Here is an 18,026-nt window from a genome sequence, read left to right on the forward strand (position 1 = left end):
ACATTGGTGTCAAGCTTCCTTGTATTGAGACTTTTGTTTCACAATCTTTTTTCATTATTTTGAAGTATGTTTTTTAAAACATTGTATTATGCTTCCCACATCAGGGAACTCTCTAAGATCTCCTTCCAGTACAACCAAGGAGCCTAACTTATAGATCTGGTATTTCTTTCAATAAGTGTTTCACTTTGGTCACTATCTTTTCATTTCAACAAAATTACTTTCTCCCCTTCACCTTGTCTCAGTTAAATTCTGAATAAAACATTGGTTATTCAATATGCTAAGAGATGTTGCTTTACCAGGAAGCTATTCTTCAGTTGTTCAGATTCCATGTCACAAATTTTTACTTAGGTTTTCTATTACTTTTTCAAACAGTTATATTTTGGTTATGGGAACACTTCATTCAGAATATAAATCTCTTAAGAGTGTAAATGGAGACCTTGAGCGTGAGTTATTTTGGTTTGTTCTGCTAGTATTTATATTTTCATTCAGAAATCCAGTATCTGATGTACATATTTTGAATTCCATCTTGAATTTTCCTTGCTTTTTTTTTTACCAATCTTGGGTTCAAGTCTGTCATGAATATTGCTCTTTATAATGAAAGTTTGTACTTAACTTAAAACTGGCTTTCTTGTTCATAGTGGGGTTTACAAGATTGTTTCACTACATGGACTGCAATGTTTACCATGTCCTTTCCTTGATTCCCTAGGCTAGTTGCGAACATACTGTTTAATTGAAAGCTCCCTCCAGTGATATGATTCTGCATAATGCATAGAATTTGCAAATGTTTTCAAAAGCGTAAGCCCATTTCAAACTTAAACTTCCAGTTTAACCCTCAGTCTCCATGCAAGAGTCATAGCTATGACTTGGGAACTCAGACTTTCAAGTGCCCTTGAGCTTTTCATGAGGTGATTCAGCTTTCAGTGTATTAGGGCCACTTACCTATGACTTTAAAAAATCATGTATTTCAGAAGTACCTGGATGGGAGGAGGGGAATAAATAAAATTGAAAAAAAAAATTGACAGGCTTAGACACCACTCAGAAAGCTTTTTGCCACACAATAAGTTTCAGAGGTCTGCACCAATAACAATGTAAGCCATGGCACAGTTACTATCCTGAAGCAAAATCAATGCCAGTTCAATAAAACTGGCAGCAACAGTAAGATTGCTTGCTCCTATTATGCCAGTCCTAATTTGCCTTTTTCTGTGTATTTTGGGGGGGTTCCACTGAACTTTTACTGTGAATCTATCTAGAGACAGCAAACCTTCAGCCCAGCTTGTAAGACAGATTCAATAGGTCACTTTCAGAAAGTCTCTGATACACTGTTTGAATCAATAATTTTGGGAATATTTAGAGGTGTTTTTGTCCAAGTGTCATAAGTACTGAACAGACATGTTTATTATTTGTAATTGAAGTGTCACATATTTTGCAGTTCTGCATGTAATTTAATATAGAATATATGCCATAAGATATTTGTATTGAGGTGTGTATATGTATGCATATATACACATACATGCAGACACATTCATATATTTCTAAGCCATAGGAACGTGCACAAACTAGGCTAAAAAGTGATTTTTTTCTTATTCCACTCCATGTTCCTGAAAATCTGAATTCTCTGTTCTCATATTTGTATCTCACTCTTAAACACTGCTGGCCTTTAAAGAGATTTCAGCTATTATTTCAGCTATTATTGAAGTTTAACCAAGCCAAGTGCAAGGTCCTACAGCTGGGTCAGGGCAACCCCAGGCACAGCTGCAGGTTGGGTGAAGAGATTCAGAGCAGCCGTGCAGAGAAGGACTTGGGGGTGTTGGTTGATGAGAAGCTTGACATGAGCTGGCTTCAGTGTGCACTTGCAGCCCTGAAAGCCAACTGTGTCCTGGACTGCATCAAAAGCAGCTCACCAGCAGGTCGAAAGAGGTAATCCTGCCCCTCTACTCTGTTCTTGTGAGACCTTACTTGGAGTATTGTGTACAGTTCTGGTGTCTTCAACATAAAAAGGACATGGAGCTGTTGGAGCAAGTCCAGAGGAGGGCCACGAGGACGATTGGAGAGGGCTGGAGCACCTCCCTTATGAAGACAGGCTGAGAAAGTTGGGGCTGTTCAGCCTGGAGAAGAGAAGACTGTGTGGAGACTTCATAGCAGCCTTCCAGTATCTTAAGGCGGCCTATAAGGATATTGGGGAGGGACTTTTCATTAGGGACTGTAGTGGCAGGGCAAGGGATAATGGCTTTAAACTTAAACAGGGGAAGTTTAGATTAGATATAAGGAAGAAGTCCTTCACAGTGAGGGTGGTGAGGCACTGGAATGGGTTGTCCAAGGAAGTTTGTGAATGCTCCAACCCTGGAGGTGTTCAAGGCCAGGTTGGACAGAGCCTTGGGCGACATGGTTTAGTGCGAGATGACCCTGCATATGGCAGGGGGGGTGGAACTAGATGATCTTAAGGTCCTTTCCAACCCAAACCATTCTATGGTTACAAGAAGTACTGAAAATTGACTAAATGCTATGTGAAGAATTATACCTCTTATATTTGTATTTGTTTGAACAAAACCCTCTGAAAAGAGAAAGGGATATGGTTCTTGTTTGATATATAGTGGGATGCAAAGAATCCCTGGTATTTCAGGATTCTTTGTGCAATGACCTAGTCATAACAAGTGCACATTTCCAGACTACTAAGTCCGTTGAGAGTTTGAAGAGGCTTTGAGGATAGAATTAAAATCCTTTATATTAGTCATCGTCAGTGGCCTCCATTTGATCTTGATTCAGTTTCCTACATGTATTGACTAAGTCACATTGTTACTGGCAGCTTTCCCAAGGACTGTTAAGTGACCTGTGCTTGAGGGCCATTTTCTTGTGTTAAAGCTTTATTTGGTTTTCTAGGGAAAATGCACTGCTTGCAAATTAGTAATGTGCTATCCCATGTTAGAGGTCCCATGTCTTACCCTCTTTAAGCACACATGTTTCAGATGTGGTTTATCCAGCATAACCATCTTCGGCTGTGGTTCGGTTTTGCTTTTTCTCTATCCTTGCTTTAACGTTCCTCAACTTTTTTAGGTTTTTGTTTATTTGTCCACCATTTGAAATAAATTCTACATACCCTAAGAGATAAGTCCTGGAAATAATGTCTTAAGACCTGGGTAGTCAGTATTCATTATCACAATATGCAGTTTTAAACATTAGAATGCAGACACACATGCTGTGGAAAGGATAAATGTCTCTGGAGGATCTGCTAAATCTGTTGCTTTCAGTTTATTAGGATGTGTGCTTCTGTAATTTCAGAGAAGCCCATGTAAGCAAGAAGCAGCTTCTATGTGGTGCTAGGTACTTGGCAAGGAGCAGTGTAAAATGTTAGAAACCTTATTGTTTAATCACGGTAGTAACTGATGAACTGATACACATACACACATGTATGTATTCTGGAAGGTATCATACACTCTTAATTATTATCCTATAACTTTCTCCCTTTTCCCAGCCTACCTGTTTCTGATTCTACCCAAATTGTGTCCTTAAATGGTCTGTCCTTTCCTCATACCATATTCATGGTGGTGCTGGCCTCAGCCTCTGTACAGTGTTAACAAGAAAAGTGTTGAAGTAATTATATGCTATTTTAATCTCAGGCTGCCCTCCAGCAGATACTGTTATTTCAGCTAACTATACTGCAGGAGACTACCATGCTCAGATAAATAAAATTGAGGGATGCCAAATATTGTACTTCTTTGAACGAAAGTTCAGCCTGAGCCGTGAAGATTGAACTCATCTGCTGCTCATCTGCTGCCATCTTCTGCTTTTTTCTCATTTTGGTGTACAGTTCTCTTTCCTCACTAGCTCATATTTTATTACTTGACAAATGACAAGGGGCAAACTTACTCCTTCTGTAGTTTTAGGGCCTGATAGACCTGTGAGTCCCTGAATTCAGCAGGCATAGGTTTTATACCTACTGATTATATATACCTTCTTCATATGCATGTTGGAATAAGTATATCTATCTTACAAACCAGTGATAAACTTTCTGAGTGCACTGTTCATGGTATCTTCTGATTAGTTAGTCAGGGAAGAGAACATTTTTGATCTGTTTATACACCTTTGTTTCCTTGTCACAAAGTTGCAAATAAAATCATATATTAACCATCTTAAAATGTTTTCTAGATTATACAGCCAGTGTTGGAAATTAGAGCCACCACTTCTAGCAGCAGGGAAGGGTAGACATTTGACATACGTTCTTTTTTTTCCTTTTCACAGAACAGATTTTAGATAAATGTAGCACATTAACAAATGCAAAAAATAGAGTCATATTTAAGAAAAAATAGAAATCAAGTTTTCATTTGGGGATAATTGGAATTGTATTGACATGCAGTGATATTAACAGGGTTTTTTTGGGTAATAGATTACTTATAGCGCAAACCTGGGTATTTGTCTGTGTAACGTGCATAGCAATAAGTAAAAGGAAATCATACTCGTGGCTTGGCATATTGCTGAAAGGTATTGAACTATTTTTTTTATAAAGGAGTTATGAGAAAGAGTAGTATTTATTATTACTATGTATTAATATGTATTTATTAGTATTTATTATAAAGGTATTATTTATTACTATATCATGAAGTATGTGTATTGTAGTGTTAACTAAAAAAAAAAAAGTTTTAGCAGTTACTTTTAAAATATCAGGCCACCGTGATATTTTCACTGAATTGAAAGCATACATTATATTTCAGGTGAGCTCTGTGAGGAGAAATTAGATTTCTGTGCTCAAAACCTGAATCCTTGCCAGCACGACTCAAAGTGTATTTTGACACCCAAAGGATACAAGTAAGTCTAAAATATTGTCACAGTCCAACTGAATCTAAATTGCTGGTTTTTTATTCTGCTTAACTTCTCCTTTTCTTTTAGTGGAAGCAAGTTCTAGTCTCAAAATACTAATTTCAGTTATTACTAAGCATTACAGCAGAATAGGCCATTATTTTCATGTCGGACTACATTATTATCTTAAATGTGTTTCACAGAATTTTATTGATCCTTAACAGTTCTAAGTCCAGTCAGATTTTAAATAGGAATGCAGAGTAGAGCAGATAGTCTGTGTGAAAGTCTGTACCAAACCCTTTTACTGCTTGGACAGTAGGAAAATAATTGCATTTAATTGAAGTGGAATAATTACACTGCTGTCTGAGAAGTAATTGTGAAAAACATTATTAGGAAGGCAAGCTGGAAGGTAAAAACTATAGGAGTTCATCCCCAGGAAAACTAATCTTTAATTAGACCATATCCTTATCATAATTAATTAGCATGCACAATTTAAAGTGGTTTTATAGGCTTTAGGTTAATAAATACAGGAAACCTGCAGATTTCAATTGCCAAAAGCACCTGGTTTATGCACAGTATGCTCTTGTGCTAAAATCAGATTATTTAGTATCATTCCTACTACTTGTGAAATGACATTTTATTTAAAACACAGAAAAAATATTCAAATATATTAAATATGCAAATGAATATAAAATTAAGTTGATAGTTTTCAATTGGAAAATAGAAAACTTGTTGGATTTTAGTTGTTGTGTGTTATGTTTATTTTCTTCATACCACTTCAGTAAACCTAGTCTGGCATCTTATACTTTACTGTTTAGTTCATTAATCTTCCATGTTACTTTCTGAGATTTTAAATCAGAAACAGTACATGCAGTAACTTCAAGAATGTATCTCACTTAGCTTTTTAATAGCATGCTTTATATTCTTTCTTCACTCTTTGTATATATTTTTGAATAAAAATTAAAACCTATTTGATTGAAGTACTTTAAATAAAGTTACTCAGCTATTTCAAATTACTCTTGACACTTTAAAGAAAATTTTAGATACTAAAAGAAACATCACGAAGGAGAGAATCACAAGATCTAATTAAATCAATTACATACATCTTAATTTTTTAAAAATATGAACTCATGGGGAACCAATTATGCAGAAACTGTGGACTGTATATTTGTAGGCAGTTGGTAGCTGTTCAGTTGACAAAGAAAATATCACCATAACACAAGCTTTGGATTATTAGTCTCTCCTTCAACAGCTAAGCATATTTATTATTTTTAGTGTTCAAAGCCATTTACAACGTCCTGTAATTTTCTGCATTACTCATAAATTCCAAGAGCAACTGTCAAAATTATTAATGAGGACTCCCTAGATTTAAAACACAGATCTTCAGTATAATGGCAGATGAGTAAGCATATGTAACTAGCAAACACGTGTGGATTCCTTATATAGTAATGATTAAGCTACATAGTCTTTACGCACAAAGTCACAATAATGATTTTTTTTTCTTGATTTTTAAACAATTCAGTAGTTCCTTACCTTTGCCATAAGCACTGTGCTATCCCACTTGCTTTTCTGTTTCACAGATGTGATTGCACACCTGGATATGTAGGTGAGCATTGTGATATTGACTTTGATGACTGCCAGGACAACAAATGTAAAAATGGAGCACAGTGTACTGATGCAGTTAATGGGTATACATGTATTTGCCCAGAAGGATACAGGTGAGAAAGATCTGAAGGCAGTACAAACATGTATGTCTTCTGTCAAAAGTTGCTTTTTTTTTTCTTTTTTTTTTTTTTTGATATGTAGGTGAGCATTGTGATATTGACTTTTGTTTGCATTTAGTGGCTTGTTTTGTGAGTTTTCACCACCAATGGTTCTACCTCGCACCAGCCCTTGCGATAATTATGAATGTCAAAATGGAGCCCAGTGTATCATAAAAGAGAGTGAACCAATCTGTCAGTGTTTATCAGGCTACCAGGGCGAGAAATGTGAAAAGCTGATCAGTATAAACTTCATCAACAAAGAATCCTATCTACAAATCCCATCAGCAAAGATACGCCCCCAAACCAATATCACTCTACAGGTAAGATTGCTTGTGTTGTAGATTGTGATCTGGAATCAAAGAATTGTAGAATAGTTTTGGTTGGAAAGGACCTTAAGATCATCTAGTTCCAACCCCCCTGCCATGGGCAGGGACACCTCACACTAGACCGTGTCACCCAAGGCTCTGTCCAACCAGGCCTTGAACACTGCCAGGGATGGAGCATTTACTACTTCCTTGGGCAACCTGTTCCAGTGCCTCACCACCCTCACAGCAAAGAACTACTTCCTTATATCTGACCTGATCTTCCCCTGTTTAAGTTTAAACCCATTACTCCTTGTCCTATTGCTATGGAAAAGAGTGTAAATTACTTCATATGGTGTGGAAGATTAGCCAGAATTGTCATTCCCTCACTTAAAGAGCTTTTCACAGTTGGAACTAAAAATCTAGAAAAATCACAGAATAACTATATTCATATTGAAGTAGATGTGCTTATTGATAGAAGAAAAAGAATTTTGTAAGGTTGTCCTTCCAGAATAAATTTTATTGTGAAGTAATAGACTATGGCAGTAAATTCAGAGATTCACTTAATACAGCATTTTTATTTACTATTTATTTTTAGTTCTTTCTAAGTGATTCTTTCTTTTCACTAGATTGCCACAGATGAAGACAGTGGGATCCTGCTCTACAAAGGCGATAAAGATCACATAGCAGTAGAGCTGTACCGGGGTAGAGTGAGGGTCAGTTATGACACAGGATCTTACCCAGCCTCTGCTATTTACAGGTGAACCCAGATGAAACAAATTTCTAACTGAAACAAAACATTAATTCCTTATATCAAAGTCATATTCTTGAATATATGGTTAAAAGAAATATATGCAAATGAATGTATTGTCAGACATTTAAAACCTGTTGCCAAAATACATGATTTGGCTTGGAAAATAAGGCAGATATGTTAGAAGGTAATATATTATTTGATCCATTAACACAGAGTAAGCTAGCTTTCAGCAGAATATTTATACATTTATGTAAAGCTTACGTGTGGAAGTGAAGTTTTTTTAATGATGTTAGTGACAAATAATTTCCTAGTGTGCAGGGTAAAGTGCAGACTGTACTGCACAAGCAGAAATGAAGTGGAGGTTTCTCTTTTCCTCTGTGTTAGACAGTCATGTAATGTTGGGCTTTTCCTTGCCAAGTAAATAGAAAGCTAAAAACTCAATTCTGAAAAAAGGCACTATCCTTGAAAAAGAAATATTTTTTGCTTCCAAAGTCATTAGAGACAGAATCCACATCTGCTTCTGGAGCTAATTTTCCAAGGTTTTTTAAGTCAAATTTCTCTAGTTCTCTGAAAAATTACCACCTAAATTTCTGGGGAGGTTTTAGGTAATTTCTCAAGAATTTGCATACAGACATTGCAAGAGTGAGAAAAAGACAACAGACATCACTTCTTGGCCTTGATTGCCCATTATTGTTACAAATACACTCAGAAGTAAAGGGGAAGTGTAAAATGAGTTTTTCTTGAATCTTTTTGCTGTATTTGCACCATTTGTGTTGTAAAATTATATCCAGAGTATATTTACTTGCTGGAGGTTGTAGCAGTTGACATTGTTCTGCATTCCGTGAGGGATATTTGATTGAAAATATATGATTTTCAGAAATTATTGTACTCAAATGGCAATATAAAATCAAAAGCTTAAGCAGGGAAGCAATGCTAGACTTTGTTAGGTAATAGGACCAAGGGAACTGCAGTTTTGGTAGATTACTAAAAGCATTCCACAGAAGAAAAATCATTCCTATAAAATATAGGATAAAGTTGTTTAGTAAATCATAGCCTTTTACGATAAGCATCTTAAGGTTGCTTTTATTTTCTGATGCAATGTGTATTTCATAAAGTTTTTTACAATTCCATGGAATGGTTTAACATGTGGAAATGTTTTGTAAGGAGTTTAATTATTTTTGTTGATTTTTATTTTGATATATACAGGTGTCTGAGACTAGGAAGCAATAGGAACCAGCATCATATGTAATTTCAAGTTATTTTCACTCCCATTTGTTTTTCCTATCAAGAATACTTCTTCCCATCTGAAAAATTTATTTCCTTCTCATCAATTTAATGCTTTCTCCAGTATTACAGGAATATAATAAAAACTGGTAACTCATACTTGTCCATTTTAGTTTTCTAGAAGAAGATTGGAAAACAATTCTTACACAGGTAAAATTAAAAACCATAAATGTAGAAGGCATTAATAATCAAGTAATCAATTAGCAAACAGTCTCAATTAGGTTACTGTCATAGAACAACTAAAAGCATCTCCCTTAATATCTGATCAGCTCTTTTGAATTATAAGACAAGTAGAGAATGTCATTCTGTGAAGAAATGGGATGTGAAGTGTAGTGAAGTGTTACGTAGTGACGTTGTTGTTTAGTGAAGCAGATACACACTTGTAATATTACTAGTGCTAGTATTATTAACCTCCCTTTTGTTTCAAATAAGCATTTATCGAGTTTCAAGGAGGTATTTGAAAATTGCCATGTAATGGTACTGAGATCAACTGTAACGAAGTCTTTGGTCCTTGAGGGAAATGCATCTGTTGGAAGCCATGTGTACATTTCCACATTTGTATATATGTTTGTGCATCTAGTGGTCACTCTGATCAATCTACAAATTAGGTTATTATTTTATTTCTATTTCAGGTTCTAGAAAGGAGTGTGTCGTAGCACAGGCTCTTTTACACATACTCTAATCCCTTCACCCTCTCCAACCTATTTCTATTTTTCTAACTTGTTTCCAGCTGTCCCTATTTCCAGTTCTTACTGGTTTACCTTCCTAGGATCTTTGTGTCATTTCCTGCCCTTTTTAAACTCTTCACCTTCTTTTCATCCCCTTGTTGCATGCTGTCTCTCTGTACCTTTGTTAGCTATTGAAGCTGTCTCCTGTCATGTTTCCCGTTCTTCTTTCAGTCCAACACCATGGTTTCTTTCCTCCCTTCCCTCCCTTCATTTTTTTCTAAGCCAGGTTGATCTGATCATCTTTGCTTAAAAACTGCTGACAGACATAATCTACATGAACCTACCGATTCACTTTTCCTTTTCTCTATTTCATCCTTCTTAGTCTCCTCCTTGACTCAATTTCTAGTCCCATTTTCCTTACAGTCTGCTACTGTTACTCTGATTCTTGCTCTATTCTATTTCTTGCCCTGTCCTACATCTTTCTCTTCTTACTCTGTAAGCCTAATTTTTGCTTCTTCTGAATGTTTGGGTCATCTGCCTGATTGTGTCCCTTCTTAACCTCATGTGCACCCCTAATCTATTCACTGGGAGGGGCAGAGTGAAAAACAGAGAAGGCCTTGACACGGTGCAAACATTATTCAACAACAGCTAAAACATTAGTGAGTTATCAGCGATGTTTTGATCACAAATCTAAAACGTAGCACCATACCAGCTATTGTGAATACCTCAGCCAGATCCAGTACAAATAAATGATGAATTATAAAAGCAAGCAAGTTAATATATTATGTTTTATCAGAGAGACATGAAGAAGACAAAAGAGCATTTTAACTCATCACCTTGGAGAAGAGTGAGGTTTAGGATTGATCTGATAACAGGGTAAATAGTTCGCAAACTAAAGTGGGAAGTTGCTTACAGTGAGAACAGAAAGGAAATTAAACAACTGGTAAGTTCATCAAGGGATTTACAGATCACATTAAGGAAGTGAAGATTCATGGATAGTGTAGGAAAAAGAATAAGACAAGTTGTACTCTACTGGACAATGATAAGATGCCTGGAACAGAGGCCAAAATAAGAGAGTCAATAGAGAGTTTCAAATAAAAGTTTTATAATATAAATGACCATCAAGAAATAGTATGTTGAAAAGGAGTCAAATGAGAGCTGTAAAGCCTAGAGAGGTGCTAGCAGTAGCAACAAAACTAAGCTGCAAACTGATGATTTAATCATGATAAATAGGGATAATCAACAGTAATAGCGGTCTAGCTGTGTAAAGAGTAAGAACTGCTTTACCAATGGGAATTGACTGCAGAAAGAGCCATCACCCTAGAAGCACTCATCAGTCAATCTGAGTACCAATATGAGATGGTGCCATTGCCAAGACCAGTAAAGAAAATTAATTCATTCGAGATAGTTATTTGGGATCCACTTGGGTTTTGTTCTGTCTGGACATCCATTTTGAGATGTTAAATGTTTTTTACACACACACACACAAAAACCAAAACAAAAAAAAAGAAGAAAAACACCTTTTCATTCTGTAAACCAGTTTTCATCACGTATTTATTGGAAATACGGGAATATTTTTTCACAAATCATTATTCTTCTAAAGAGTTTCAGAAGCTTTAAATCAGTTTTTCTTACAGCTTTTCATTAGAATCTATGCATTCAGCTCTCATTTCTCCAGTAGGAGATGGGCTAGAAGTAATATAAGTGCGTTGGCAGGAAGTATTGCAGAGATATGCCTGGTGCTTATTTCCCCTTTAATTTAAACCACCCTTACCTAGGAGGGCTCCTCTTTCTGCAGTAAATTTTTGCCACTAAAAAAGTTTAAATTAGAAGCTTTTAATAATCACTTTTAAAGATACATTCCCTTCACACGTTGTTTTATACGTCCCAGGAATGACCTCTTGCTATAAAAATGCATGTTCTGTGTTGCTCTCATCCTTTTAAATATTATTGTGTGCAAGGCTGATAAGTTGTTAAGTAACATAAATTTCCTTGGAACAAGAACTTTGTGTTAGGGTTTCTTGCTTGCTTCAGTCAAGAAGTCATACATATTTTGGTTTCTTAACACAACTTTTTTCTTGGATTCATTGGAATGTGTTAAAGAAATTAATCCTGGCACTTTCCTTATTGCTTTATCACAGAAATAAAAAATCTAACTCTTTAGTACCTTGAATAGACCTTACTTTTTAGGAATGATGAACCCTGACCTTTTCCTTCTCCCCATGGAACCTGACAGTCCCCCTCCTGCCCACTCCCAGAAAGTGTTTATTCTGCCACTGTCTGCTCTGTTGTGTGTTTGCACTTTCACAGAGAGCCAAGTTTATGTAAAGCATGCATACCACCGTGCAGATCTTTTATCCATATTGAGCTGAGCTTGTCCATATAGTTAGAGTTGTTACTAAATAGCTAAAAAGCCATTTAGTGTGTCACCACTGTAAACAACCTTGTGCGTGCTTCTAATCTGTTCCAGGACAAAAGCAGTTAGGTTAATTAAAACGTTGCTAAGGATGTTATAAGGTAATTTGCTTGATTTTTGCCTTGAGATTTAGGAAGCTAATCCCCTTCAGCTATATTGCTTTCCTAATAAGAAGAGCTAACTGACTGTATGACTGTTCAGTCCATCTCAGGCTATCATACAATTGGTTCATTTAAATAACTTTTTTCAAAGGCTTAAGTTCACTTATTTGATGGTGTCCTGAAGCAAATAAAGGCTTTCATGGGAATGGTTATAATGTCTGGTCTCTGGACTACAGCTCATTGTCATGACTTCCATGCAGCCATGCATTCACCTCTTAATTCTCCAGTGTCTGGGGAGAGAGTAAGGGCTAGAAGCAATGGAAGAACAATGATATATTCAGTCCCAAAAATAAATAATAATATTCTTACTTCTCTGATGTGCATAAACTGTATTCAAATGCAGAGTAGTTGCCTTGCACTTAAACATTTGCTATGTAGATATTAAAGCTGGTGAACATAGGCAGCCATTTCTTGTACTTAGTAATGTGTGTAGGCTTGTCCTTACACATAAGCACCATGGTTGAAACAAGCCTTTTCTGCATGACACCCTTTCAGCATTGTCCTACTAGTGGGTTCATATCTTGTTAGTAAGCAGAAGGAAATAGCATATGCTATTCACTGCACTAGCCAGAAGCTGAGATTCAGAAATAATCACGCCTAATAAAGATAACAAATTACTTTGTTGCTAGTGTCAATGGAGCTGCCTGGACCAATGATGTGGTTTTGTCTGGCAGGACTAAGGTTAGATGCAGTTTCATATTCCATAAAATGGTAGGTTTATATGACACTGGAGTGATCTCAGGCCTTCATACTTGAAAAATATGTAAACCCAATGCTAGGCAACATGTAGGATGCATACACACATACATGTACATGCATATAACGTCTTGAAATAACGTTAGAATCATAGAGTGGTTTGTGTTGGAAGGTTCATTATTTGATGAGGGCAAGAATAACTTTGAATGGAAAAGAGCTATTAATTTACAATACATATTGTTAATAGAGTGTTATTGAAGGGGTACTGTATTAGCTCTTAAGCATACATGTGTGTCCTTGCTTAAAATCTAGTTTTCAGGAGACTGCACTCCTGGAGAAGTTCTGTTCTGAAGCTGTATTAACTCTGAGGGGAAGAAGATCAAAAACTGTTCTAACCAGACCATCAACTGTTGAAAATTAATATTAATGTTTATTTTGCAGTGTGGAAACAATTAATGATGGCAATTTCCACATTGTGGAGCTGCTAGCTATGGATCAGATTCTGTCTTTATCTATTGATGGAGGAAGCCCCAAGATAATTACCAATTTGTCCAAGCAGTCCACTCTGAATTTTGATTCTCCGCTGTATGTAGGAGGTAAGAGGATCTTACTGCTTCTTACTAATGGTATTATAGCTAATTTACTCTAGTAACATGCATTAATAAACACATGGTAAGAGACTCATTCACTGAGATAACACCTTAAGATGAAACTTCAGCAGTTAATCTCAATAGTTTTAGTTTTAACAATTAGTATGTCCTCAAACTGCTACTGTTACGTAGCTTTTTATTATACTGAAGAAATACGTGTAATGTTGTTCAGCTACATGAAGATTCAGTAATACTTATTCAGAAAGTGTAGAATGGTCACATTCTGTTTTGGTTACGTTTTACATTTCTGTTTCACTGCACAGGTATCTGCAGGAAATGATAGCAAGGTATAAAGCCATGAATTATAATTTATGACTGGAGATTTTATTGCTTAGGGCTGATAGGAATTATGACATTATGTAAGAAGGGAACCACCTGGGCAGTTGCCTCCCAGTATGTGGCAGGGTTTTTATTGTTGGGGTTTTTGGTTTGTTTTGAGAAGAAAGAATTATTTGTTTCAGTAAAACTGGTAGTAGGTGATTGTGGAGATACAACCTAGGTAAAAGAATCCAGCCACCACTTCATGCCTTCTTACTGTCCTTCATAGCAAGACTAAGTTCTTTGTGATGAGAGACTCAGCATGGTTTTTAAATACTACTGATCTACAAGTCTTCATCTTCTATTTAGTTTAACTTTACACTCTTAAAGGAGGCATGTAAGGACTCTCCTTCTGATCTTTCTGCAAAAAGAATACCTACTTTTCTACTTGCTTTTTCATTTTGTTTAATTTTTAAGAACTATTTTGTGTCTGAGAACAAGTTTTTAGACTTGCATCTTGCCTTCTTGCAAAACGTTATGCTACCAGTAGTACATATGTGAGATGCCTGTTTTCTCTAGAAAAGGTGCTATTTGTCCTTTCTAAATATACAGAAAAGCTCGGGGTAGTTACTTAGATTTATCTCTAATGGAAAAGAAAAACAAGAAGCTGCTTTGATACCAATCAAGAATAGTCTAACCAGTATAATAAATGCATTGGTTACAAGTGATGAGGGGTAAGTTGACTTTGGTCACTGAAAATCTCCATTCTTCTGTTGAAACACCAGCTTTTTTGTAAAATCTTTTCAGATTTTGTCATTGCCTGTTTCCATCTAACATGGGAACAAGTACAAGATAGAATTCAACATTAGTCATCACTCCTTGGACCAGCAGAGAAAAGAATTAAAACTACCAAATGTATGAGCTGCCTTTAAAATTGCTTCATATCATGAATCTTTAAAGGAGGATTGCCTTGTGGAAGCACATCTGCTTTTTTTTCATGTGTATCACTTCTGTTGTTTACATATGCCACATTTTTTGGAAGGAGAGATTGTCCTAGATTCTAAGACACTGCATGCTTGCTTACTTGTATTGTCAACATATTTGATGACAGCTAAGGCAAACTCTACTACTTCTTGAAAACTGAGCTTAATGCAGAATGATCTGTCTGTTATGGGCACCTTTTGATGAAATGAGGCTAAGACTCCCAACTATAAACATTTATTCTGTGCAGTGCTAAGTTACTTGATCTGTGACATACGGTTCTCCTCTGCTTCTTCACCTTGCATATCTTTGTCTCCATTAGGAGAATCATACTAATCTGCATCGTCTTAATGAAGTATCAGAATAAATAACTTTTGGAAATAATGTTTTCCTTCAGTGATTTGATTCCTAAGAGCAGGAATCTTTTTCAACCTACTGCATATTCGTTAGAGAGGTCCTATGTTCCTACTATTTCTATTCTTCACATTCAGGCTCCAAGGACTCAATTATTTCCTTGTCATAGAAACTGTTGGTCCAAAACAGAATGAAAACCATTATTAGAAGCAAATTCATACAAAACAAAGCAAGAAACACAGTAGGTTGATACTGAGCTCTGAAACTTTCCTGTTCTTTATCTATGTTTATCTATTTATGATCTTCAAAATTCTTGAGACAACTTACACTCCTGCATCTTTTATTACCCACCTTTCTGAGATTCATTCAGTTTTTTCTTATCCAACTGTATCTAGAATTTTTTGAGAATTTGATCACACTTCTCCATCAGTGAAGAACTCAAATTCTCACTAGGATTTTATGCAGTAATTTTGTCTTTGCCAAAATCTTAGTTTGACACCTACATCATCATGTAGCTTACACTTACTCTTATCACCTTCCTGCTAAAATGGCATTTCTGGTAAGCATCACCTCAGCTGGCAGGATGAAGTTCAGACTTGACAGCAAGCCCTCGTATGGTGTACTCGTTCTTTCTCTTACCCTCCCTCATTTTCTCTCTCCCAATGCACCCCCCTCCTTTTTTTTTTTTTTGACCTTTTTCCAACTGTATGGCTCTCTTGTGTGGTCAGAACGCACGTGCTAGATATTTTTCGGTCTTTCTATAACAGATTTCAGTAAATCATATTGAAAGCCTGTGGCTTTTTGTAAGAAGTCTGTTTCTTCTCAAAAGCTCTTCAAAGGGGTTAGTCTTCATTGATAATTCACATTTTTCCCTAAGAAATTAGAGCATATTTTACTCATTGACAGTGACACCTTATTTCATGGAAGTTCCTATTTCTGAGAAAGTAGAGCATTGGCTGCTTTTCATTTGTGCCTGCTCTGTTCTAGGAACTTCTAGAATGAGATACTCATTTTGACAGTTTCATTGTTTAACTGTTATTTAATAGAGGTCTTACCATTTGCCTCCTTGAGCAGTAATTTGGTAATTTACCTGTAGTCAGATTCAGTGACCAAAATCTTCAAAGGGGGCAGGAACTACTTTCTTACCTTTCCAAAAATAGAGCTGAAATCTTTGTTTGCATTGTTTCTGTGGCAGTTCTTTTGTAACTAATAAACAACCTTTATCTAAAAATTAGCTAAGAAATATTGCTAAAGAATATGAACAGCTTTTGCACACACTTTGGTCTTCTAACGCTTGGTAACTTGCTAGAAACAGCAAAAAGTGTATAGGCTAAAACCTTGTATATATGCTTGCATTGACTTTCCAAATGTTTTCCATATTAGAGATTGTAGACAAAAAATTCTCTCAATCACGTTATATACCTCATATTTTCTGATGTCATATATGCTTATATGGTGCCCAGAAATCATATTCAAGTTTCCTGATGCTTAGAAGAATAACATCTAGTTTAACACTGCATTACTTAGTGTTATGCAGCTTTCATTTTTACAGTGTTTTGTCCCTGGATTATGAGAATATGGAGAATAGTTTTGAGGAAATGAAAACGAGTGGTTGTTTTCAGTCTGAGTCCTTTAATACAACTGTCCCAAGCTTGGTTTACTTAACTGATAAGGTCAAGGAAGATTGGGCTCTTCAGCAGCATGGATGCAACATTGTTCATTTCTATTAGCACTGAAGCTTAGCACAAATGAAATTACAATAACCTCTGAATGAAAGGCAGATCTACCTCATTAGGTTACATAGCACTTCTGCATGACTCTTAATTGTTCAAAGTAAATGCACAAAACCATTAGAAGTATCACTTTACATGGTTAAGGAGCAACTAGCAGAACATTACCTCTTTCTGTGGTTATCTAAGTACCAGGATGAAGATTGTTAATTTTGCCTAGGAATAAACCAGTGCAGCTAATAAGCATATATATTTTCAGGTAAACATATCCTTTTCTAATACTCAGTATACTTTTTTTCCTTTACTTATTAATCTCAGAAGGTATTTAAGCATTTAATGTATTCATCATTTGAATATAATATCTTAAGAACTAACTAATACAGGCCAATATGTTGGCAATAAGTTTAAAAAAAAGCAAGGGATAGAAGAGACTTCATTTTTACAAGGAAACAATGTTTAATAGTAATGTTACTTCTGAATTAGTCTTAAATGATTAACTGATCACAATCGGATAACTGTATCACATATGCCTACTGCTCTAATTACACCTGTAACAATTAGGGACTAACCCAGAGGTATTCTGAAAATAGTCAGTATTAGAGGCATTTGCACTATCTAGAAATATCTGCACATAAGTCTTTTGATGTCATAATTATTTCTATTATTGATTACCTTTGTTTTAAACTTTAATGGCAAACTATGAGTGGCTTTTTTATTAATCTGTTTTTTTGAGACAAGTTAAGCAAAAATATTTTTGAAAGAAATCGAACCTCATCCTGTTGAGCTTTCCTATGCAAGAATTTTCACTAGCAAAATTTCACATTTGAATGTGTGCCAGCTCCAAATTGATGAGCTGATCCTACTAAATTCTTCTGGATTTGAATATCTTAGCAGCTTACAAAAAATCTCATATCAGCTGCTAAATTTTTGTTTTTCCAAGATTCAGAAACTATGCACTATCTTGGACTTAATTGCACTAGGTCAAAAATGGCATGTATCCAAACCTTCTCACAGTTGTGAGCTTCCTCTGTGAAGTCCCATATACATTTCTTAAGTTGGACGTAGAAACTTATGTATTTGCAGCTTGTTTACATTCATGCTTGACAATCAGGAAAATTTCCAAATACTAGAACATTGCTTATGATTGTAGGCTGAATATCTACAAATAATTAATTAGGAAGAGATATTTCTTTAAAAATGTTTTTAAAATAGAGAAAA

The 18,026-nt window shown here is 35.7% G+C and overlaps 1 protein-coding gene across 1 annotated transcript in view; it reads left to right on the plus strand.

Annotated features, from left to right (window-relative positions):
- Positions 1-18,026, plus strand: part of SLIT2 (slit homolog 2 (Drosophila)) — a gene marked incomplete at its 5' end in the record, with an annotated part of 47,737 nt that overhangs the window by 22,536 nt on the left and 7,175 nt on the right. The window contains 5 exons of the mRNA XM_010012624.1: positions 4,707-4,800; positions 6,372-6,509; positions 6,634-6,874; positions 7,486-7,616; positions 13,277-13,431. Of these exons, the coding sequence (XP_010010926.1) occupies positions 4,707-4,800; positions 6,372-6,509; positions 6,634-6,874; positions 7,486-7,616; positions 13,277-13,431 (759 nt within the window). The remainder of the gene's footprint in view (positions 1-4,706; positions 4,801-6,371; positions 6,510-6,633; positions 6,875-7,485; positions 7,617-13,276; positions 13,432-18,026) is intronic.

Source organism: Nestor notabilis, unplaced genomic scaffold, assembly GCF_000696875.1.
Source record: "Nestor notabilis isolate BGI_N333 unplaced genomic scaffold, ASM69687v1 scaffold16844, whole genome shotgun sequence".
NCBI lineage: Eukaryota > Metazoa > Chordata > Aves > Psittaciformes > Psittacidae > Nestor > Nestor notabilis.